General features: G+C 36.4%; 3 protein-coding genes across 5 annotated transcripts in view; all 3 read right to left on the bottom strand.

Moving 5' to 3' along the window:
* LOC135680474 (histone-lysine N-methyltransferase, H3 lysine-9 specific SUVH4-like) overlaps nucleotides 1-5,296 on the bottom strand; it is a 43,976-nt gene extending 38,680 nt beyond the window's left edge. Inside the window, exons 1-6 of the mRNA XM_065194392.1 lie at nucleotides 4,982-5,296; nucleotides 4,514-4,912; nucleotides 3,046-3,114; nucleotides 2,749-2,817; nucleotides 660-714; nucleotides 380-489 (exon numbers count right to left, since the gene is read on the bottom strand). Coding sequence (XP_065050464.1) covers nucleotides 380-489; nucleotides 660-714; nucleotides 2,749-2,817; nucleotides 3,046-3,114; nucleotides 4,514-4,912 — 702 coding nt within the window. The 5' untranslated portion in view covers nucleotides 4,982-5,296. The remainder of the gene's footprint in view (nucleotides 1-379; nucleotides 490-659; nucleotides 715-2,748; nucleotides 2,818-3,045; nucleotides 3,115-4,513; nucleotides 4,913-4,981) is intronic.
* A 1,735-nt stretch (nucleotides 5,297-7,031) lies between these two features.
* Nucleotides 7,032-9,648, bottom strand: LOC103994180 (uncharacterized). Its single transcript, XM_009414504.3, has 6 exons — nucleotides 9,465-9,648; nucleotides 8,241-8,499; nucleotides 8,091-8,127; nucleotides 7,752-7,857; nucleotides 7,448-7,558; nucleotides 7,032-7,336 (listed from the first exon to the last, which is right to left on the bottom strand). The coding sequence occupies exons 1-6, from the start codon at nucleotides 9,588-9,590 to the stop codon at nucleotides 7,214-7,216; spliced, it is 762 nt and encodes a 253-aa protein (XP_009412779.2). The 5' UTR covers nucleotides 9,591-9,648; the 3' UTR covers nucleotides 7,032-7,213.
* A 2,973-nt stretch (nucleotides 9,649-12,621) lies between these two features.
* On the bottom strand, nucleotides 12,622-22,665 carry LOC135581676 (retinoblastoma-related protein-like). 3 transcript variants are annotated; one of them, XR_010515458.1, is made up of 20 exons: nucleotides 22,222-22,664; nucleotides 22,020-22,124; nucleotides 21,797-21,930; nucleotides 21,617-21,713; nucleotides 21,486-21,532; nucleotides 19,494-19,692; nucleotides 19,146-19,212; nucleotides 18,855-19,034; nucleotides 18,579-18,769; nucleotides 17,624-18,497; nucleotides 16,639-16,789; nucleotides 16,486-16,558; nucleotides 16,199-16,375; nucleotides 16,004-16,123; nucleotides 15,786-15,930; nucleotides 15,586-15,698; nucleotides 13,549-13,664; nucleotides 13,310-13,466; nucleotides 13,004-13,078; nucleotides 12,622-12,829 (listed from the first exon to the last, which is right to left on the bottom strand). XR_010515458.1 is itself a non-coding variant. In XM_065194389.1 (18 exons), the coding sequence occupies exons 1-18, from the start codon at nucleotides 22,324-22,326 to the stop codon at nucleotides 13,319-13,321; spliced, it is 3,042 nt and encodes a 1,013-aa protein (XP_065050461.1). In that variant the 5' UTR covers nucleotides 22,327-22,663; the 3' UTR covers nucleotides 13,080-13,318. The 3 variants fall into 3 exon arrangements, 2 of the variants coding, with proteins under 2 accessions (XP_065050461.1, XP_065050462.1); XM_065194389.1 differs by lacking the exons at nucleotides 12,622-12,829; nucleotides 13,004-13,078 and having other exon boundaries at nucleotides 13,080-13,466; nucleotides 22,222-22,663; XM_065194390.1 differs by lacking the exons at nucleotides 12,622-12,829; nucleotides 13,004-13,078 and having other exon boundaries at nucleotides 13,261-13,466; nucleotides 15,886-15,930; nucleotides 22,222-22,665.
* Between the last annotated feature and the right edge of the window lie 1,494 nt (nucleotides 22,666-24,159).

Here is a 24,159-nt window from a genome sequence, read left to right as displayed (position 1 = left end):
TTTACGTCCAACAAATGATAAAATGAGAAAAAGACAGTTATAATGGTCTGAGTACATCCAAAAGAGAAATAAAGATGCATCAGATAACATGAGCCAACTTAGTTGTACAAGGAGAAGTAGAGAGAGTTGTAGATAAATTTCAGTAGAAAATAATATATAGATAATTAACTACTCTTAGTTTTACTAGTTATACTGCCTAAACAAAGTTCAGTGGCAAAGAAAGGTTAACTTAGCCACCCCAAATACTTGGGAAATTAAGCCTGATGATTTTTATGTTGTTCTATTTAAATGCAAAAAACAAATAGGACATAATCCATAAAAAATGATTAAGAATTTGATAAGAACATCCATGAGTCAATAAGGATATCATATCAATTACCTGTTTGGCATAAGAGCCTCCCAAGTAGTCAATTCCATTTAGCCAGTGGCCATGTACACCTAAAACCACCATTTCAGCACGTGAATAGAATTGTTGTCCAACACCAATACCTACCAAAACACAATAGAACATACTAGATAAGCTTAGTAACATATGCTATCATGTGCATTTACCAAGATGAATAAAGAGCATAACAAAAAAATATTTACAAATAACACATGCATAAATATCAGCACCAAATGCAACCTATCAAAAGATACTCAAACTTCAAATAACTGACCTGGAAGATGACCGATCCTTTTCTCATGACAGAGAACTGATCCATTTTCAATCATCTGGCAAACAAAGTTTTTGAAGAAATTAAACAAAAAATTTTAAACAATGATTGATGACAAACTAAAATCAATATCTACTCAACTCATGATACTAAATAATTTTTTAAATCATCATAAATTGGTGCATAGAAGCAATGATTATCATCCAGCAAAAATATACCATCAAATGAAATTTCACATATGAGAACATGCATAGTTATTTATTTATACATAACATGTATAAGTGTGTCAGGGCGTTAACAATTTTCAAAATGCATGCATCAATTCTGATAAATTGACATTAAAGCTTTATCATGTATGTTAAAATATCTATTGTTTCTTAGAAAATATTATGCAGTGTAAGATTATCCCAACTAAAATTTCAATTATAAAAAGATTGATGCATCAATTCTGACAAAGAACTCATATGAAAGCTGTCTCATATGATCACAAGAAACCTATTGTTTTGTCGAAAAGACTATGCATCCTATACTTTCTAACCTCCCAATGTCAGACCTTTAAACAGCATTGAGAACCTTTAGGGAGAAGGACTTTATGAAAGAAATAGGTTTCTAATATAACAAAGGTACCAGAGTCACCTGTCTACCACTTTCAAAACAAAAAGAAAGCTCATTCTGACAAAGACTGACAAAAAAACTTACCATGACAAACATTGCTAATTTTGCCCATAATTGATCCTCAAAAACAAGATTTTATGTACAACTAAATAACAATAGTCCAATTAATGACTTGAAAATTGAAATGACATTCAGACTTATTCACCCAAATTGACTTTCAGACTAATAAGGGGATTTACTATCTGAATTAGGCAATAGTAATGAATAAACTATTTACCATCAATGTATCTTTCAACAAAATTTTCATTTACTAAAGTCCACAACTCGACTCATATGCATCCCAGACATCCACCTTTCAGACTAATAACGGGCATTACTATATACCATCAATGTTAATGATTTTTACTAAGATGTTTGTTAACTGACCAAACACCACAGCGTTTTCTTTCCATTGAGCAACAAAAAATCATCTCATAATTTTCTATTAATTCATATTGATGCTAGGAATCTTTATGGATCCCAAATATTATCGAAGTAGTTGCTTTATTTCCTTCAACGATAATTATTATCAAGTGACATGGCTTTATCTCTTGAAAAAGTAAATTTATGCTAATTCTGTAAATCATTATATTTTATAAAATGATTTTAACTTAGTTTGATGTTTGGATCAAAAGTGTCTATTCAATAATGAAGAGAACATTTGAATCATTCTTTTTATCCAAAAAATTGAAAAAATAATACACAAATCATCATCTACGGATACCCCAAATAAAATGCAGTTGAAAGGAAGATCCATTGTCTTATTGAGGTAACACACACCCTATTCTTTCAGAAAAAAAAAAAAAAAAAGTGCCTAAGGCATATTGGGAAGAAGCAATACTAATTGCTACTTGTTTAATAAATCAACTATTCTTTAAAGTTTTAGAACATAAAACTACAATTACTTTCTCTCAAAGGTTTTTCTTAACTTTCATGGCTTTAGTGACTTTTCATCCAAGATATTCGATTGTATCTTTTTTGTTCATATTCATTCTCAACATTATGGTAAACTTGATCCTCACCCTCAAATGTGTCTTCCTTGCTTATTTCTCCACACAAAACAACTATAGGATGATAAGTGTTATCATCCTACTTCAAAGAAATTGTTCACTTTTATAGCTGATACTTTTGCTAAAAATCAATTTTTTTCACTAATTTTCTCTCTATTCAAGAGGAATCCGTGAGTTTCAAACTTTAATCCTTAATCTTTTCTATGATCTTTAAAGTGCAGTCCACATTTGATACCAAAAAGAAAATAAGCAACTTCCGACAATAATCTACTTTTAAGTTTTCTTATATTCTTAGGTATCATGCTTATTTAGTGGGTTTTCAAGATGTACCAACCCAAGCAGAACTATAATAAAGATTTCACAAGTTGTTGGAGCTTAACTTCGACAAAACTAGTTTATATACTAATTTAGAAGACTGAAACACTTGCCTTTGAAATTGCCTTGAGATCAGGTCGTTTAGAAGCTCGTTTTACTTCCCCTTCAGTATCACCCACAGCCTACACAAACATCAATTAAATACAATATTAGTTACATAGAGGTAGAATATTGCTTCATAAAGTATTAATTACATGGAACAATAATCACAAACTAGGGATAACCTAAACTAATCTTAAATTGCAAGACCATTTTGAGATCATGGCACTTTTAATTTCTAGCAAATCCATAGTGTTGAGTAACAGCACAACTGCAATATAGAACCAACATAGTTATTAGTTGAGGCCCACCTTCTTTTTTGAATCTTTAGGATGTTCCGACAGTTTAGCTTCAACTTGCTTAACCCTCTGCTCCTCCTCCTGTATTATAAAAGAAGAGAACACTGAGATACCAGATGCAAGAGAATACCATCAACTATTACAGTCCCAGGTTACTCGACGTATAACGAATCACACATGGTTGACAGGAAGCACCTATCTTCACAAGGTATAAACAATTTTATTTGGTACAATCACAAACATTCTCGTGCTATTCATGAAATTTCTTGTTCGATAGAAATCAATGCCTGTTTAAGTAAATCCAGCTTTCTGTGATTGTGATGACATGTAGATTCACAAGTGAAACTTTTTATTTCATTTAGGTTTTCCACTTGGAAAAAAAAAGGACAATTTTCTTATTGATGTAAATATGTGCATATTTGTTCCATGAACTCATACAAAACATCTCTTACCAAGGATATCTTCTGTATGTATCAGTTAATGCTGAAATGATTTACAAAAAGTGATCGGTAAGCGTTCAGGACTTCCGAAGGCATCAATTTGCCTGTAGAATTATACATTGACAAACTAGATTGGTAGCATAACACTTGCATTATCAATCTTACAACAGTCCTATACAATCCAAAAATAAATAAATCAACACTTTCCGCACATGTACAGTCATTGGCAGCAGCATGCCTAGTTTCTGGACATGTAAAAAACATCTGGTCAATATTGTTTCTATTACGGAGTACTTGTGTACACAAAGAAGCATAATTCATCGTATACAAATGCAAAATGATGACTGGAGTCCTGAAGTTTCCATAATTCACCTACTTAATAATTCATGATATGACCAGGGGCACCTCTCAGATTTCATACAAAAATTAGGATTCTCTTCTGAAAAGATCATTATCATATTTAAAAAATGCTCATAAACAAAAACAATTTGACTATCCTAAAGTTTTACATGTAAGTTCATTTTACTTCCATTCCTATGTAAAATTCGATGTAACGCTGACACCAATTTGGTCAGCATACTTCCAGCTAGAATGCATGTCTCTTTAACCTTACCTTTCATTTAGATTTAGTGAAGACATCCAATTTAAGTTCAATATCCCAAAGAATGAATGTATTGTTCATGTAATTCAAAACTACTCAATCAACAAAATGAAAAAACCTCAAAAAACATACCAAGAAACACCCATCAATGTTCAGCCAAAAATGTTCTGATTTTCTTTTTCTTAGTACGTGAGCATTTTAGTAATAACATTTTTCAATACCAAAACATCTCCCAGAAAAGCCACAAGAAAAGGCTGAAAACAGGACAGTGTTGCCCAAGACAGAAACTAACCACTATCGCCTTTCTGGTTCTCCATACATTCTTTTCTACATACCACAATTCTTTAGCAGTAAATTATGATATTAATTTCAAATTTACACTTTTATTAACAAACATTATTTTATCATCACACTGTACTTGGTTCAGGAGAAGGCGAACCTGAACGAAGTGAAGATAGTGACTGTTAAAGGCCCTCAGAGTTTCCTTGACCTGGACATAACCACTCTTAACCTCTCCGTTTTGCTGGTCATGGCAGCCAACTTCACCATCAGCACTAAACTCACCAGGAACACCATTACCATCACTTGTAGAAGCTTGCATCAGGCCGAGGTCCATTCTGGCCCTCTTCTTTACGATTTCCTTCTTCGGAGCCGTATCCGGGCGCGGGCGCTTCGTACCAAAGTAAGGGCGCTGCTTGCCCTCGTACCTAGCGCTACACCTCCTTGACGCCTTGACCGCGGGAGAGACCTCCGGAGGTGCAGCTTCTCCGGTGGCCGGGGCCACCGTCGGCGCCACCGACAGAGCCACCGGGACGCACTCCCCCGCGTCGCCGACCATCTGAACACCAGCAATTCAAGATCCATTACAAGGTAAAAAATGAAAATAAACGTAAAAGTGAACTCTCACCTCGTAACGACAAATCGAGCTAGGGTTTCAGTATGAATCAAAAGAAAATCCAACGCCTGAATCGATGGAGCGAACTATACGGTGAATCGAACGGAAGAGGGGAATTGGATCGAGAGGGATAATTGGAGAAGAGGAAGAATTCGATTAATTTGGATTGGAGATTGGAGCAACAGAGCAAGAGGGAAGGGGGAAATAGCTAGAAAGGGGTTGAGCCTCGGGAGACAGTCGGGTTTGTGTGTGTTTGTCTACGTCATACACCATACGTGCCAAAGGTAGCAGTGCGGCAAACTACAACGGGAGAGCGGGAACCGGAAATGGAGAGCCGGGAACTGGGCTTTATTTATTGACTGTCTTTCCAAAGTATATATATATATATATGTCTTTTCAACATATATATATATATATATATGTATATATGTATATATATATAGATGTATAAATATATATATATATATATATATATATATATATATACACACACTTATATCCCTTCTTACTTGGAGAGTAAGGGTAATATTTGGGGACATTGATAATCTCGATTAACAAATAAAATATTTTTATTTCAAAAAAAATCATGTAAGATGTCTGGTCACTCTTTTTTTTTAATCTTTTTAAGAGTAAAAAATTATGATAATAAAATAAAATAATAATAATAAATGATGAAAAATAATAGAAGATATGAACAATTATTGAATAAACTTTATTGAAGATAAGAAACTTTAGCTTAAATACGTTAATATGTCCCTCTTCTATTTATAGAGATTATAATGAAGGATTTCTCTCGACAGAGGATTTTACTCGTAATAGAGAGATTGTTCATATCAAGGACATCAATCTTGAATCGATGCAAATAACGGTTTACGAGCAAGAGGCTTCGTAAGTAGAGCAAGAGCAGATTGCTGTTGTTGTTGCGATTGCTGTTGCTATAAGGGCATGGGTTGGTCACGGAGCCTTTTAGAAATTTGGCTGCAGCGGCGTTGGTCGCTGGCCGAAGGTAAGAGCGAACCTTTGCTTTTCTCAACGGCGTTGGTCGCTGGCCGAAGGCAAGAGCGAAGCTTCGCTTTTCTTATTGCTCTAATACTATGATAGAAAATAATAAAAAATAAAAATAATTATTAAAGAAGCTTTATTAAAGACAAAAAGCTTTAGCTTAAATACATTTAATATATCCCTCTCCTATTTATAGGAGGAAGGATTTTTCTCAACATAAAATTTTTCTAGTATAGTTGGAGAAATTTTATTTTATTAGTAAAAACAAAACATAGATATATACTATCAAAGAATAAAATATTAATGGAAGAAAAGGTTTAAGTCACCGAGAGAATTGAAATGGAGATTCACTGCCAGTCTTGTCGAAAATGTCGTTTTCTACTCTGGTTTTGCACTGAATGCTTTGATAAACTAAAGCTAAGAAATTATTCGTCTTCGGTTTATGACTTTTTTGTTTACTTAGGTCATAGCGTTCGAGATTCGATCAGCCTTCCAAGTCGTTGAATTTGTGAGGCGTATCGTTCGGATCAAACTATTCAAGATTTGGCCCCCCGATATTATCTTGTTACTGATCTGAACAGGTTTTGGTAAACGCGAGTTTGGCATAAACATGTTATTAGTATCGAAATAGGTAAGTAATCGTCTTGATGTTCTTCGTCGCTTCATGTTTTCCAAAGTGAATTGCTCTTCGCTATTATTTATAGTTGGCCGAATCTTGTCTGTTGTTTTAAGATGGGGGGGCTTTAAGCCCAGTAAAAGTTGCATTTTGTATGTCTAAAAGGAGTGATGTGATACATGTTTAAGTTGGTCGACGGTGCCTAATGACGATTTGCGTGCGTTCTTAAAGAAGCTTATTCGCTTGCCTCTAGGGGCAAAGCTAAGTATTTTCTTGGCAAATCCATGAGAGGGTCAACTGGTTAGATTCGTTGGAAAAGCCATGATCCCCAAATCCAAAATAAAAGTGATGCAAATTAGATGGACGACGCGTTCTTGACATTAATCTGAAGTTTGTTTGGAAAAGAAATTGACATCTCGGGTTATTTTGCTGAAACCGAAGCAGTGATCCCCAAATCCAAAATAAAAGTGATGCAAATTAGATGGACGACGCGTTCTTGACATTAATCTGAAGTTTGTTTGGAAAAGAAATTGACATCTCGGGTTATTTTGCTGAAACCGAAGCAGTTTGCAGTGCGTTGTAGACTTGGAATCATCACAAGAGCTCGAGTCGACGACTCCGACGACCTACATCGTTGACTTCTCGATGGGAATCAGAGGCAGTTCTCCGCCGTACGTCTGTGGAATCTGGCTCTCCTCGATGTCCTTCATCAGAGTAGCTTTCAGGTTCTTGTTCTCCACGAACACAATCTGCAGTTCATCATCACACAAACTTTAAGAGCATGCATACTACGTTCAAGCAATGGAGTCGTTATACAAGTATCCAACACGATGCTCGAATGAACAATGGAATTAGATCACCTTTTTCCTGGTGTTGTTGTCGATGAATGGGTATATGATCTTCCACGCCTTCATGAAAAGATACGGTACGTGGACCATATAAGCCTTGCCTAGCCTCTCCGGATAGTAGTTCTGCGGATGGCAACTCGAAAACATAACCATATTGCATGTGTTGTGTTCTCAAACAAGAAACATCCCAAGCCTTGATTTATACGAAGAGATGAGGATCATATACATAATTTTCAGGAAATCTTTCATATGAAATGTCAGTGCAGATATGGATTTCGATGCGAGGAGGAGTAATTGCAGCGATCGTGAGACCGACCTGCATGATATCAAGAGCTGCGATGTATCCCCTGATGTCGCAATTGGAGTAACCCCATCCTTGCAGATCCACGATGCCGACGAACTTCTCTTGACCACCAGGCATACTGCAAACAATTATGGTGGCCATCGTCAGATGGATCAAATTCGGCAATTATCGAGCATGAAAACACTCTGTTTTTACTAGGCAAGAAGGTGTATGATGTTGCAGGGCTTTCGGTCAGATGTCGAGCTCTCTCCAGAAAGCCTATGCGAGTCGAAAACTTCTCCGATTCGAACTCGCATCAGTCTTTTATTTGCAGACACAGCGCGATAGTACTGTATGACATGGGAAAATTACCTGGCGCACAGTTTGTCAAGGACGTAAACCACGAGACCTGAGAGATTTCAAGCAAACCGAAGCATGCGTGAGATACTCGTCTCATCGATCGTGAAAGCATAGTCTTTCTGATATCTCGTAAGTTTGTTCCATAATCGAATTACTACTTACGTTTGAATTCGTCCATCTCTCGTGTGGAGTAGAAATGTTTTGCACCGAAGACGACCCCTATCGGGCGGCCTGCCTTGTCACGCCCTTGCATGAAAACCTTCGTCTGAGCGAGCTCATTCTGGATATCTGTCTCTGAGACGAAACCATTCGGCACAGCGGTCTTCTTCCACGTGAGATACTTCAAGAACATGGCAGAGGCCTTCTCGATGTCCAGGTCGCGTGCGCGCAAGAACCTTCTGAGCGTCAGGTTGTCTACCTCCTGCGCGTAGCAACCAAGCAAGTAAATACAATTTCCATCCGAATAGATGTTCGAACACAAATGATGCACCGAAGTTTTGATCTCGGTTTAGTCTTCGGCAACGAAGACAGTCAGTCAGTCACAGTGCGAGCTGCAAGATGACTATGAATTTATGACACGTTGAGCCACCGGAGTTAAGACTTTTGAGCAAGAACAACACGCTCTAAAGACGTATGTTTTCGAGTGCATTAAAGTTGGTAGCCGAGTGGGACCTCGACTCGATTCACATCCGCACAGAGTACACGATGCGACGGACATGTCTATCTGATTTCTAACACTCAACCAACACAATTATGTTGATAGTCGCACCTTTAGGTGGAACCAACTACCAAAGCAATGGCAAGTAGAGATTCCTAACATAATGCCAAAAAGCTCCGCACGGAAAGCGTTTGCAATAAGTGCCTCTACATATGAAAGATTTGGGATCTAATACGTTGGATACCCCTGAAAAACGCAAGCCATTCACCGTAATTAATGCTGATAACTACTACTATTGTCATTTTCATTTACGGTCGGGTGAGGAGGATATTGGCTTAATTTGCAATTTTGTCAAAGTTGAATGCTTTGTGCTTTCAGAATCGTCTTCTTCTTCCTCCTCTGGTCCGCAGTCTTAATTTCCTCGACTCGTATGTTCCTTCCAACCATCTTTACTACGGTCTCTCGTCATCTATCTAGTCTTTTCACCGACAAAGGTGTTCTGAAACCAGTCGTAAGTGGCTGGCAGAATCGATGGTGGTGATGAGAACCGGAAACCGGTGATGCACGAAAGGAAGGCACCACCAGGATCAACGAGACAAAGGTGTTCTGAAACCAGTCGTAAGTGGCTGGCAGAATCGATGGTGGTGATGAGAACCGGAAACCGGTGATGCACGAAAGGAAGGCACCACCAGGATCAACGAGACAAGGAGAGAGAAAAAGTATGATACCTTGGCATCTGGATCTCGACGCTCGACGAAGGCCCTCATCAGCGCCGTCTTTGTCTTCTCCTTCTCGTTGTTATTGACGTTGTCGTCGCCACCACAGACTGGAGTCTTAATCTGCTCAGCCTCCATTCTTTTTTTTTTGGGCTTCTTTCTCTGGAAACCTCTTGTGGTGTTCGGATGCAGAGGTTTCGACAGTATATACACACATATATATAGATAGCAAAGCATGAGGTGCATGCGGTGTGGCAGCAACATGGAAAGAGCAAGCGCTTAAAGATGACGTGATGCATAATTGGAGAAGCCACGTGTTAAAGATGACGTGCTGCCCAACTAGACTGTCCAAAGAAGCCTTTAATGCAATCTTCTTTCTTGACCGACTGAAGCAGCCTTCAATGCTCCCTCTCTCTCTCTCTCTCTCTCTCTCTGTAATGTACATATTTTGAACTTTCTTTATTTGGGTGATTTACTCGTTTATGGTTAGACTAATGTAAGAATTCTAATTAAGTTTAATGGACAGATACATTCATATAAAATTGACTCCTATTAAAGAGGTGAAGAGATTATGATAAGATTAATTTGAAGATTGCTTCTTAAAAAAATAATTATGAGTTAGTCAAAAGTATGAGTTTTTTGACGAGAAGTCGGTTGAGATTTAGAAACTCTATAAATAGTTATGTATTCATCGTTTTTTATAAAAAATATATTAATTTTTTAATAACCTTTGAATAGTAACATAGAGAAAAAAAACTCTTATAGGGTTTCAAGGAGGTCGATCGGCTAAAGAGATCAATCTCAAGCTTAGAATCCACAAGGATTCTAACATTCACTTATCCCAGTAGATATTAGATATTTAATATAATAAAAATATCTTTCAAATTTTCACCTCTTTGTTGTCCATTGTCGGTTTGCTTGTTGTTGCCTTCACATATAGTTTTTTCTCCTTTCTGTTAACACCTTCATGGATAATCTTAGTTATTTTTTCACATACCTCCTAAACCCTCGAGAAAAATACAAGAGATATCTTCTCATTCATATATTATCTCTTATTAAATCCTAAAAATATTTATAAAATAATAAAAATTTAAATTTTTAGAAAAAAATTTCAAATCATTTTAATATTTAAAAATCCTTGTGGACTCGAGAATTTTAAAAATAGTTATCTATCCCTCTCTAATCTTATTGGTGTCGGCAGGTCAGTCATTGATTAGGTTTGTTCTTCCCGAGTACTCCGAATTCACCAAGAAAGTCCAAACGTGGGCAAAAGGCGCTGGGTGTAGTAATCTCACAATGCATGAGCGAGTGATCATCGCTGGTGTAGGGGATAGAAACACTCAAAAAATCATTTTGAATCGCATTTGGTTAGATGGGAATTGAATTCGATTAGACTATATATAATAATAATCCATAAACCTAAAAAAACTATTTTTTATTTTTGTGATTGATTTTTATTATATTATTATATTGCAGTTTACATACTGTGATAAGAATCATTATTATACATAATCTTAATTTTTTTTTTATATATGATTTTAGATTGTGGAAACATCATCATCATCATCATCATCATCATCATCGACAATTTCAATTTCATCATAAATATGACTCCTATTTCTAAGGGTAATTTAGTTTCAATTACTGGCCCAAATATCAGGATGGAGTCATCGTCAACGCTGATGCACCCTTCTTTCGGCATTAATGTTTCTTGTGACGGCAATATCGAGAGAGACAAATTAGAGAGGTCAAGTCACGATGCTTAAAAGGGGGCTGTGGCTGTGGGTGGGCGTCATATACAAATCCGATTTGATGGACTCCCTAACCACTATAAAGTGGTTCAACGTTCTATACCACGATTTTGATTTGCAATGTGGAACGGGTGGGAAGATAGCAACTGGTCTTTATGGTACGATTCCGTGGCTCTACCTTAGCCGATGATTCTCCTTGAAATTTGTGGTCATCGGAACTCCACTTGGATCATGCATGCACTTGATTGATTTAACACGCCATCGTTAATGCTATGATATGATATGATTTATTTTTTTTCCTGTTCTCGTGACGAAGTGCCTGCCATTAATTAGATAAGTTCACAACTCATAATATGATGCTTGAATTGAAAACCTGTTGGGATATCTACATGATTTATTTGGAAATCGTCTGTCTAGAAAATTTCTCCATTACTACTATCTCTATTTATTTTTCTGTAGATGGATGTCACGTCAGAAATGATTTGGAACCGAAATAGACTTGACATTAATCACGGCTCAGAAATGCCGTCTTAAGATTGATGATCTCATCAGAGATCACTACTAACATGTTCTCTTTTGTTTGATCCGATTGAGATCGATGAGATACATACATACATACATACATACATGATAAAATTCCCTACAGAGATTATATAACTAACTTTGAATCACAGTTTAATTTTTATTGAAAAGGACAAAAATTCAGAGACTAAATTAACAAATGGTTGCAGGTTTCTTTCTTCAGTACTATAAGAATTGCAGATATTTGTATCCAACAATGTAGATAACTCTCATAGTTTTTTACGTGATCGAGATAAATATAAGACACTCACTACATGACTCGTTTAAGAACTGTAGGAGACGATGTGGAAAGAATCAATCATCAGTGGCGTTATTAAAGACCTAAGCAGTTTTATCACAAGATTGTTGGATGATAGTCGGTTGAATTATTATTATTATTATTTTTAATATTCGTGCCTATTCAGCCCACTTAAACTAAATTTGTGTTCCATATAACTACATAATAAATTAGGTTCGGATCCGAGCTCGTGTGAAGGTACCTCTGCAGCTACCATCTTTATGACCCTAACAGCCACAGCCATCGCCAATGCTGATCGACCTGCCAGGAAGAAGCCATCGCAAAAATAATGTCCCCATTCATCGAATCAAGAAGATAATTATTAACCCATGTACTAAGATTTAGTTGACGGAGGAGCTTTTCCCACCAAAGAGCTGCTCGCTCGTATCAGCATTTTGAATTGACTCGGGTCTTTTGTAACCGATTTATTATAGGTCCTTTCTGAACAATGTGAAGCCCACCGTGACTTGTTTTTCCTATTTCAACCTCAATCACGACTAGGGTTAGTCATTTATAAATGCAAACAATTGTTATCTAACATCATGTAACAGCAACGATAAGAATATAATAATGAAATGCATAGCTTAGTGTATAGATGTAGCGGCTCGATTGGCCAAGCTATCTTCTCAGTACAATCTCTGTCAATCCAACGACTGATACAGGAAGAACTGTACATCTAGTGGCTGGCGATTACTATTAAATGGGTTCATGCATCCTTCGAACAAGACTGGGTACTCGGGATTTCTATAGCAAATCCAGGTTCAAATCTGACACAAAACAAAATCACATAACCATTCAAGTAATAATGTACTAGAAAAAGATAAGATGATGAGATGAGATGATTTCGACTAAGAAGGAGATGAGGACACAATGATAAAATAGCTTTTAACTATGAAAGACAACAAAACAGTAATGTCTGCACTGCTAGGGATAAAACTGACCTAATATGTTCAAGTTTGTAGAGCCCACAGATGAAGCAATTCCGAGCTTTGCAAAATTAACAGGATTCACTTACCCTGATCATATGAACACCAAGCAGGCATAGACTTATTAAGGCGGATGAGAGTGCCACAAAGATTCAAAAACAAAACATTCAGCAAATGGGGGCTTCAGGGGCACCACATTGTTTTATTCTACAGCATTCTACTGCTCGCATCAGACCCCCAAGAAATCTCATGTAGGGACAAGGCATATGAAGTAAGAACATCAGAAAATGGCAGGTTAGAATAAATTAGTTAGTAAATTACATTAAGCAATTAGGGCTCAGGTTGCTCAGCTTTTGCAACACTTGTTGTGGTAGGAGCAGCAGTGCTTGAAGAGGCAGAATTGCCATCCTGGAGAGTACCAGCTACGACAAAATCACTCACCACATCAAAATTAAGCCTGCCACTGACCTTCCTTCCACTGCAGAAATTTATAAAGCACACCATAGGAGTTACAATATTGCTGAAAATGCAACACAAGCATTTAAAACAAGTTTAGATACCCATTTAGACGGTTATTGATGGCTGACAGATCTTTTGAGGGGCTCTGATAAGCATGAGTGCTTTCGCCAACACATGCATAGTAACTCTTGGAGCTTGGTGAAAGCAAAGTATCCATCTGGAAATATTGAATATGGCTTTAGCATAAATAAGTGAGAAGCATATATATATATATATATATATATATATATATATATATATATATATATATATATATATATATATATATATATATATATATATATATATATATATATATATATATCAACCTAGTTGTCAAAAGCACATGAAAGCTATCCTCATTTCCAAGACTTCTTTTGATGGGAGTGACATTAAAAAAAGAGCCTATGTAACAGAAGAAACATAAAAAACAAGACAGAAGGGTGAAAGATTGATGGCAAAGTGTAGCTCTGTTCAGATTTGACTAGTATCTTCAATCTGCAATAACCATCCTTCAGGCATACAAGCAAACTTCTTTAGGATCGATTCAAGTTTACACAATTAGTACTGTCTGCACAGGTGTTAGTACATGAAACCTGATTTGCAAGTTCTTCATGAGAATGATGTACAGTGACGGATATACTAGGGTTTTCTTTCCCTCATAAATGACATTTTTCAGAGACAACCAGAAAGCGATGCAAGTCCACGCAAAGGTCATATGGAAATTCTGGCTCTAGAATCTGGACCCTGGCGATGGAATCTAACTATTGTTTTAATAGAGGTAGGGGGTCTTTCAACTCACTCTATCACAAAGGTGGAATAAAAGACATTTTATTTTAGAATTGCCATGCAGTTAGCAACAAAGATTAGTAGCATTAAGACAGCACACATCAGGAAATGAAGAATCGTGAACTATTTCCAGTTGTTCAACTCTATCAAGGGCAATAATTTTTTTTTCCCAAAAAGTTAGTTCTTTCCTTTAACCTTCCTCTTATTTCACATAAAATTGCTCATTTCAGCTAGTGTTGGATACGAACTCTTCTAGTGATTTCAACAAAGAAAATATGCTCGCCAAGTGATTTCATACTTATTTGCAGCCTCTTAATAAACTACGGATGGTTGCTCTCTGATGAAACTTGTTCATATCTTAGCAGGAATAGGATTAGCTCAAAGGATTGACATGTTCATCATGCAACAAGCTTCTTCAAATGTAGACTATTTACTTTTCGGTTTTGAATCTGTATAAGATAAATGCTACAGATGATGATTGTTAATATCATAAATTCATAAAAAAAAAACATTAGTCACCAGATTGGCATGAAAGACAGTTGACATAGCAATTTACTTCCATTTTGGTAGAGCTTATTTTATGGTTACTATAAGGCTACATGCCCCTGCAATGTTAAGACAGTATCTGGAAGTGTGGCTATTAAAAAGGGCAGGCACTTGGCCTTCTAGGGTCAAATAAGATTAAACTGACAAACTGCATAGTGTCGGTTACTATAAGGCTACGTGCCCCTGCCTCTGCAAGGTTAGGACAGTATCTGGAAGTGGCTACTAAAAAGGGCAGGCAATTGGCCTTCTAGAGTCACATAAGATTAAACTGAAACTACATAGTGTCAGGATATAGATCTCATTGGCTATATATTTCCTTTTATTTTCATCATAAGGTTCCTATAGTAGGAAAAATAAGGAAACATATTTAATCTAACTAAAAAGAGAATGTGTTGCTGCCAAGTGGATGAAATTAATGTCTTTTTTAAGCTGCATCTCTTCTTTTTCTCTGCTTAAATAGACTTTATTTCTCTCTAATGTTTCTGAGGAGACATCCTAGTGGAATGAATGAGTAAAAACTTTATTAAAAAGTACACTGTTTCTCTGTTTCTGTTCTTCCAAATCCTTTTGCTCCAATTGAAGCTAAAAGAACTTGATTGCTAATTTCAATCAATATGTTCAATTCAAAAAATATCAAGATAAATTTCTAGAAATCATGTCTAGCCTCTGAAGCAACAAGGTTTCTCACTAAAAAGTGAACTAACATGACTACTCTTCAGTGGATAACAATGAAACTGACATGATGATTGAACAAAACTACATACCTTTGTCGATCGCAGAGGAGAAACATAAACATTATGAACAGCAGAAACTTTCTTTGGAGACATGTCTGGAAGATTTGGAAATGGCGGTATCCTAGGTGATCCTGGAATTTGGCCTGTTTCATCGGGAAAAGATATTAATTCAAAAACCACATGCAATGTTATATGCAACATAGTATTAGAATAAAAAAACATTAACCTACAGTCAGAACTAATCTTGTCTTCAGGAGATCGGTTACTTCTATTATTCACACCACCAGGTCCTAATTCCACCAATAAGGGCTTAACTGAGGGAATGAATACCTCATTGTAAAAGGTAATGATATCAACATGCTCCTCTCCTGTTTTCTGTTTGCATATAATGTCAGCATGAGAGAATACAAGGCTTCAGTTTAAAGAGAAGAAAATTCAAAATTATTACTCCATTTCGGCTTGTCGATGGCCAGTGAACAAAAACACTGCGAAAAACTTGAGGTTTACATTGAGGTTGCTTTCTGTAGTTATAAATGATCTCCTTAAACGTTAGGCTGAGTTGAGAAATCTGTGGATGAAAACATAACCATGAAGTGACTGTCACAAGCAATAAATGAGGAACTTCTAAGCATAAAAAAGATACCTTAGCAACCCCATAAAAGCTACAAAGGATTAATTGATCGATATGTCGATTGAAAAAAAGAGCAGTTCTATGAGTGAGAATCTGTTGAATGAGACAATACACACGCTCCAATATTTGCTGAGATAGCTGAAGCCTTTCGCTCAAGCTTTTGATTCTGATAGCTGCCAGTTTCACAATCTACAAAGAACACAGGAAAACAACATAATTAGAAAAACAGACGAGTCACCTCAGTGGTCTGAGCATCAATTCATATATCTATCACTATTTACACCAGACTCAAGCTTTACCTTATTAAAGAAAATGTTGGTTCCTGTTTCAGCACAAGTTTCCCCTCCTCCAGTGGGACTGGGCCTGGTTGGACTGTGGATAGATTTCAGATCCAAATCTCATCAGGATTTTGATAATAATGAAATTTTCAAATAAAAAAAAAAGGCATCAACCTGGCAAAAGCAGACTGAAGAGGAGGTAATTTAGATTTAGGACTGTTAAATGCACGATCCTTAACTGGTGATGCTAGGAAATTGCGCTCCACTAACACATTTCGATAGTCATTGCATGCTTTCTTAGGAGATATGGTATCTCCATTTTGATCTGTAAAAAATTAGTCAGGCAACAGCAATTCAGTTCAGTACTCAGCAATAATGGAATCGCCATTGATGAGATATAATTGAGTAAAGGGAAAAAGTGTTTCCAAGGAATTGGTGGAACATTTAAACAAGATGCTCATCCAGTGGCTATGGATTTGAGATATGCACAAGAGAAGAGAATCTTGACAATAGTTAGGCAATGCAAAGAAAAGGAAAAAAACTTAAATATTGGAACAGAAGTGGTTTACAGAGGCCTAAATCACAAAAATATGGTGATCATGAAAATGTAATGCATAATTTTCCGAAAAGAAGATATTAACTAAATGGAGATGATAAAGATTCTTAGTTTCAAGTCCTTAATAGAAATATAGTGTAATCTTGCTTATATCAGGAAATTATAAGTGAATTCAATGTGTTTAATTTCACATTGACATTCAGAAATTGACATACAGCTTTGCTTAAGTTAAATAAAAGAAGTCTCATGTGTTGATAGCAATATATAAAGTATAAATGTAAAGCAAAAAATCTGATATATTCAATGGTCATCGACTAAACTTTGCGATGTCAAAAGGAATTATGCAACAGAAATGCAAATTACAAAAGTAAGAATAGATAAAGGGTTTAGCATTGTGATCTAATGATTATATAAAGTATATGCCTGTCCTCCTACGAATGTCACTTTGCTAGTTTTGGATCAACTCTGGTAAACCTGCAGAGTCAAAATACCATTTGGAAACCAACCAGTATAATGAATTTTCCTTCAACAAAGAAAATACTTCAGGGCACTTCAATAGGAAATAATAGAATTTAACCATTAACAAGTGGCTATCTTGTATACCTGGTGAATGTTCCTGCTTTTGAAAAGGCAGAGGCAAGCCTGCAGCAGAAACATTATAGCTCCCAGCAATAGCATCAAGAGAGGGCATTGGTTCTGCTAACAGTCCTAAACGATTTATTTCTGCAGAGAGAGTTGGTCTTGCTACTATCAAGGTATTGTACATTGATGAACCTTTTTCCCATGCCATGCTTTCTAATAGCCTCTCTTCCAATGAATTTAAATGTCTTTTTAACTCACGTGGAAGAGTTTCTTCATGACGAACAAAACTTTCTATGACCTTGCTCAAATCGAAAGCAGTTATGCCAGTTCTCTCCAGAACAGCAGGAAACATCAAAGTAACTGTTTTATGTGTAGTCAAAACCAGTTCAGCTGAACAAGCAAGCATGCAGCGATGAAACCGTTCATTTGATAACAAAGAAGTAAGGTTGATTCCATTCAGTATCTGAGACTCTGCTCTACACATTGCCTCCAAAACCCTGTAGTATAACTTAAGTGCCTCTGACTTTCTCTGCTCAGCCCAAATACTATCCATCCGAGCAGCATTTTGCATACTTACCGAAACACACCGCTCCCCAAAAGAGGTGCATGGAAAAATGGCTCCAAGTATTATGCTGGCCCTTTGAATGACATCACTGGTTACATCTCTGTCACAAGATGAAAGGAATCGAAGAAGCTCTGATGAAGGCCTTGAAGGAAGAGGAGATATAATGCTTCGAAGCCATTTTGCAGTAGTCATTGCAGTGCTAACTGGTGTAGCGGGAGCTATCTTAAAGATCCCAATAAGACCTCCTTTTAATGGTGATCCAGGAGAACATGGTGGAGACATTGGACTTGTGATAGACTTTGCTGGGGAAGTTATTGCATCATATTTCCGCTACATTTACATAACATACATCAATGGAAGGGAAGACCCAAGACCAAGGAATGGACATAATTTTCAAGGTTACATCTTTACCTTTGTTCCACAAATGTTAACAGCACCTCCAGACAAACTTCCACTGCCAAGAAGACTGTCATCATCGTTAACAAACATACGCTCATCTAGTTCACCTTTAAGAATTGCATCATCATAATCTTTCTCCAAGATAACTATACTTGACTGTAATGATTTTTCCTCCATGAGATCTTCAAAATATGTCAGACCATCTATAAAACAAATGATAATGATTAATTTCTTCCGACACAATTATTTAGACGGCATAAAACAGGGAACATAAAGTTGACTTAAAACCTGTGTCAATGTGAGCTAGATTTTCCTTTTTGCCATCCAAAAGTGAGCATGGATTTTTCTTCAAAATATTCACTATCAAGCTATTTACCATTTCCATCACTCTTCTTAATTCGTCCTCCGATGCATCATATTTGTCACAGAGAGAAGCTAGAAGGTTGACGCCCTTGCCTGATTTTTTAGCTGAAAAAAGTATGGTAACCATATTAACTGTCATGTATTAACAACATGAATATGGGAAATGAAATTTAAAAGACCAGCATCAAAATTAGAGATGAAATAAAATGTCAGTACCAAAAATTGGGGAATCTTGAACAACGAATTTCCTAAAGCGGACAGGAACATGAAGGATAAGTACAGCCTATAAAAGAATAATCACAATGAGTAACTTGAAAATTAAGTCAAATGGTTCCATTGACAATAACATAACAGATAATTTAAGCTATATGCCTAGTGAGGTAACATTACAGAGACTAATGCACCATCCAGGCAGCTGGACGGTGAGCATCTGACTCCTTTTCCACATGTTGGTGTTTCAGTTCCCTAGAGCATCTTTTATGCAAGGTCTACCGCCTAACATGGATAATATATGCATCTAACTATATAGGGGAAAAGAGAAAAAAAGACACTGCAAAGACTAACCAGTATGGAAACTAATCCATTAGTGCAAGTCACTAGATCCTTGAAGCGACTGAATGCATGGATGCGGAGAGCTAGAAATAACAACCATCCAAATCGATGGCAGTCAGAAACATAATCCTTAGCACAAGACACTGCTGAATCCTGACTGCTTTTTGCATCATTTTGCAAGAACAGTTCCTCATATGCCCGTTTATAGTACCTGATGAAGCGCATGTTCAGGACCATCATGACAAACTTAGTTATACCAAAAAAAAAAGTAATTACAATCAACAATGACAATTATAGCACAATGTAAAAAAACCACAAATTCAGTTCAAACCCGTTCAACATTTCACAAATGGGTTCTTTAACCATGTCAGGCATTAAATGTTTATGCTTAAATACTTCCATTTGAACTGGTAATTGAGCTTAATTAAGTTAGACATGATAATAATCCAAAACTTTCACAACCATGCAGTTAGACATGAAAAAGAAAGGGCAGGGAGGATATCCTTGGAAGGAAAATCCAATATTAGGGTCAGATTTTAGCAACTTATATAAGGAACATGGAGCTACAAATTGCCATATTAAAAAAAATCCATATTCTGTATTTATTACTGGTATCTGATAGGTGAATCAGACTTCTTTCGAGTTACAGAAAAAAAAGCCAATAAAAATAAATAAGAAAAAACTCAAGTTCCAGATTAAATGCTGAATCCTAAAATGAAACACTGTTGTCGAAGCTTGCATATAGTTTATTTAATTAACATTCGTAAGGTGCAAACTATATGGAGCGTTAAGACTGGACCAAAAAGTCCTAACTTTATCTCAAAACAAAATCTTCATCACTTAATAGTATAGAAACTGATCCTACTGTATACATCTAATATAGTGTCAACAAATGAATATCAATATAAAAAGCTGTGTCCTCCCTCTAACAATGAGAAGTTTAGGCTTCCTCAATGTACGCTCCATCAGCTGATGTTTTTCGTTTGTAGACTCTCAAGTTCTTCATTCCTCGCAAACACAACTATGCATAAATTATTTAATTACCAATCAACAAACTGACAATATATAGGCCTATGAACAATGATAGTTGAGGAAGAACAAAATAGGTCATCATGACTTCAACTTTCATTTATATATCCTTACTTTGTTTGGCACACAATGAAAAGAGACATGCAATGCTCTGATAGCACTATTGCTCTCAACCAAGCTGGGGATTCATTTGGCAATGAGAGCATAATTTTGGAACTTGTAAAGAGATGCATTTATAATTCCTATGGTTTATAAAAGAATCAGCTTCCTCCTAAGTGTTTTAACAGGATTAGATTGGATCCAACATCTTATGTTGGCAAGTGATGATTTTAGCAAAGTAATAGCCTTAAATTTTTCTGATATATACCGCACAAGTCATTTCCAAGAAACTAAAGAAGATACTGTAAGTTCTAGGATTAGTTGCAAGTTTGTTTCTTTGTCAATCATACTTAACAATTAGGCACAGATAGAAATCCCTAGAGTTCAATTTTTTTTCCTTTTCTGTTGCTTTAATAATCAATTTTAAACACAAAGTATCGTGCACATAATAGTGCTTATTTTTATCTGCAACTATCATTTTCTGTTGCCAAAAAGTTGAATTTTGTTGCCAAGAAACAAGATCCGCTAACAGAGAATGTCAATTACAAAAAAAAAATCATACTGGTAAGAAAAACTTATGTAAAACTGTGCAGCCTTGTGCAAACTATACCAACTGATAAAGTAGGGAATACAATTAGATTACAGTGAAACTCTCAGTGCATAGATTTGTCATTCTGATCCTAGTGTTGGTCCTTCAGCATGCAAAATTTTCCAATAGTATGACAACATTAATCCATCCGTAGAATGAGTGCAAAAGGAATCCATCTTCCTGGTTGCACAGAAAATGCTATTTAAACAGTTCAGTCTCAGAACACTTGACTGGACAACCTAGTAGCAGTAGGTTGTTAAACAAATCAACAAAGTGACAGCAAATACCTGCTTAGAAGACTCACGTGAACGATGTTTGCTTGTAACTCCTTTAGCTAATCAGAGAGAAAAATAGGCAGGAGTCAATAATGAGTTGGTTTGTGGAGTTAATAACTATTGATAACTGATTTTTCCAGTACCTCAAGCTTTTTCTCCCATTCCGAACCATATAAACCACTTAGAATGTAACCAGCCTTGAGACAAAACTGTGGCATTTCTTTAAAGAACTCCACAACACTACAAATACAAAACAGAAATTCAGTCAAACAAACCCAAGAAACGGTGCAACAAGAATGTTGAGGAAGAAAAAGAAAGCGAACTTCAGCTTAAATGCTCTCAATATCTGACATAGCGAAACACTATTTTCTTCCTTCTCTTGCTTAGATCTCGCCTTGTTCAGCTTTGTGACACAGTACAGAATGAATGCAGACCATAACCTCTCGATCTCCTCAGGCTTGGGAACAAAGAGCAAAAGCATCAATTTTGAAACTCCATCTTGGTCCAAACGAACCCCGGATAAAAGTCTAAAAGAAGATGCATTACCAATCCACTTCCAATTGCCGACATATTTGCCACGAGAACGTGCCTACTTTCCCTGAATAAAACCATTGCCTGCCTCAACGTGCTCTCATCGAGACTCAGCTTGCTCTACTCACAAATAGAAAGCAGGGAAATTACAGATTATAATACAACAGATCAAAGAACAACACATGAAACAAACAAATGTAACACGACTCGACCAAACCTTGCAGAGATCAGCAAACCGAGCTTCCATAGTGCCATCGTCATCTGCGAGTGAAGCAATCGATGGCTTCATGTCCTCCATCCCCGAAGCAGCAGTAGATCTCATCAATTCAAAACCCTACACTGCGAAACCCTAATCGACCAACCATCTCAACTCTCAAAATCTCGGAACAGAGACAGGTCCAAGGAAAGGAGGACTTATAGAAACCAAAAGATCTCCGCCAAAATCACTTCCTTCTGAACTCGAGTCTCTCGATCCAGGAACCGGAGCCCACCGGAGATCGCCAGATCCAGCCGGGAAAGCGCGGCAACGGCGGTGGATCGAGGCGGAGACGGGGCTAGGGTTTTGGGAAAGGAGACTCACAAAACCCTGCTTTATCTCTCTTCTGATCTCAATCTCTGTCTCGCTCTTCCCCTTTGTTTCCCTCCCATTCTCTCGCCTCCTTTTATAATTGGAGGGATCGCCCTCCGTTTTAGCGCGGGAAAACAGAGATGCATGTGATGTGATTGGGAGCATGCGCGCCATGCCGGACCATGCTATCATCCTTTGACCAATCATCCTCCGACGCGTGGTCAAGAAACGAATTTCTACTATTATTTTTACCGCCAGAATACCCCCTTCCAAGACGGCGACGACGATGGGCGGGAGGCGTCTTGGACCCACCAATTATGTCAGGGAAGATGTCCATTTCTCTGCCCTCCTTGCACTTACTCGCCTGATCGACCCTTTTGGTTATTGGATCAAGAAAGTGGGGCCGCGCGGAAGACGAGGCGGTGGGCAAGGAGCGGCGGGGCCACACCTGATAAGACACGTGTGTGGCAGGCAAAACATGTATTATTTCTATGAATAAATTCGAGCATTTATCGACGGCTCAGATTGGAAGGCCTCTCTTTTTAACCCTGTCATGTAGTGGTAATGCTTTTAAATTATTTTCTTCCCATAAAATTCTCTAATAATTTAATTATCAATTGCATTTAAAGACTCTGACTACCGAAGATTTCTAGCATTATTTATCTTTTTTTCTTGATCACAGCTTTTTCTTGTCCCTAAAAATTGATTGATGTAATTTTGCATCAGGTTAGTTTCACTAAAAAGCGAAAAATAAAAAGGGACCCAAATGGAGCCCAAACGATGAAAAGGGGGCCCATCACCTTTTTTTTTTTCTCTTCAAGAAAAAAATATATATACTCTATATTCAAGAAAATAAAAATAGAAGCTTTCAATATGAGAAACTATAACAGAGCGAGAGAGAGAGAGAGATGTTCCCAAGTAAAGGTACCTTTACAAGAAAAACCATAGTTTCGTTTTTGCTAAAGGATAATATCCTCATCCAAAAACCCACTACTTGAATTTGTCACTAATTTTTATTTAGATAGAAATGATATTACTGGTCAAATACATTTGTGACAAACTAAAAAATACATTAATATCATTGCACTGTTTTTCAATTGCATTATATTAAACAATGTAATCATTCTTTAAAAAAAAAAATCCAATAATGTATAAGCTAAAAATATTTCTTTATACTCTAATAGAGTTAAGCATTATTTTTGAAGTATTTGGCAAATCTAATAGTGCAAATATTATTTGCACTAAAATTTAAAATTTATTATAATTTAATTGTTTAATTTATAATAATCCTCAATATAAATTGTTAACATAGCTATTTCATACAATGAATTCAAGATATTACATTATTTTTACACAATGTTAAAAAAAAAGTGTAATTGCTCCAAAAATGAGTTTATTTTTATATTTTTTTGTTTAAACCATTTACAAATGAACTTTAGGTGATATTTGTGAGATCTTAATATAATTTTATATTAACTTTGAGAATTTGACTTTCTCTTTAAATGTTTTATATTAAAATTATGCAATAAAAATATAAAACAAATGGTTTAGTTAATTTTATTTTTTATTTTTGTTAAATAGTAGTTT

Source organism: Musa acuminata, chromosome BXJ1-8, assembly GCF_036884655.1.
Source record: "Musa acuminata AAA Group cultivar baxijiao chromosome BXJ1-8, Cavendish_Baxijiao_AAA, whole genome shotgun sequence".
NCBI classification, from domain to species: Eukaryota; Viridiplantae; Streptophyta; class Magnoliopsida; order Zingiberales; family Musaceae; genus Musa; species Musa acuminata.
This window is presented reverse-complemented; position numbering and strand designations above follow the sequence as displayed.

Excerpts from the sequence above, each read along its gene's own strand:
- LOC103994180 (XM_009414504.3), bottom strand. The coding sequence starts at position 9,590 with ATGGAGGCTGAGCAGATTAAGACTCCAGTCTGTGGTGGCGACGACAAC. Across the intron at positions 7,559-7,751 it reads CAGCTCTTGATATCATGCAG|AACTACTATCCGGAGAGGCT; the intron begins GTCGGTCTCACG and ends TGCCATCCGCAG. Across the intron at positions 7,337-7,447 it reads ACAACAACACCAGGAAAAAG|ATTGTGTTCGTGGAGAACAA; the intron begins GTGATCTAATTC and ends GATGAACTGCAG.
- LOC135581676 (XM_065194389.1), bottom strand. The coding sequence starts at position 22,326 with ATGAGATCTACTGCTGCTTCGGGGATGGAGGACATGAAGCCATCGATT. Across the intron at positions 22,125-22,221 it reads GGTTTGCTGATCTCTGCAAG|AGCAAGCTGAGTCTCGATGA; the intron begins GTTTGGTCGAGT and ends ATTTGTGAGTAG. Across the intron at positions 19,693-21,485 it reads CACGTGAGTCTTCTAAGCAG|GTACTATAAACGGGCATATG; the intron begins GTATTTGCTGTC and ends GCGCTTCATCAG.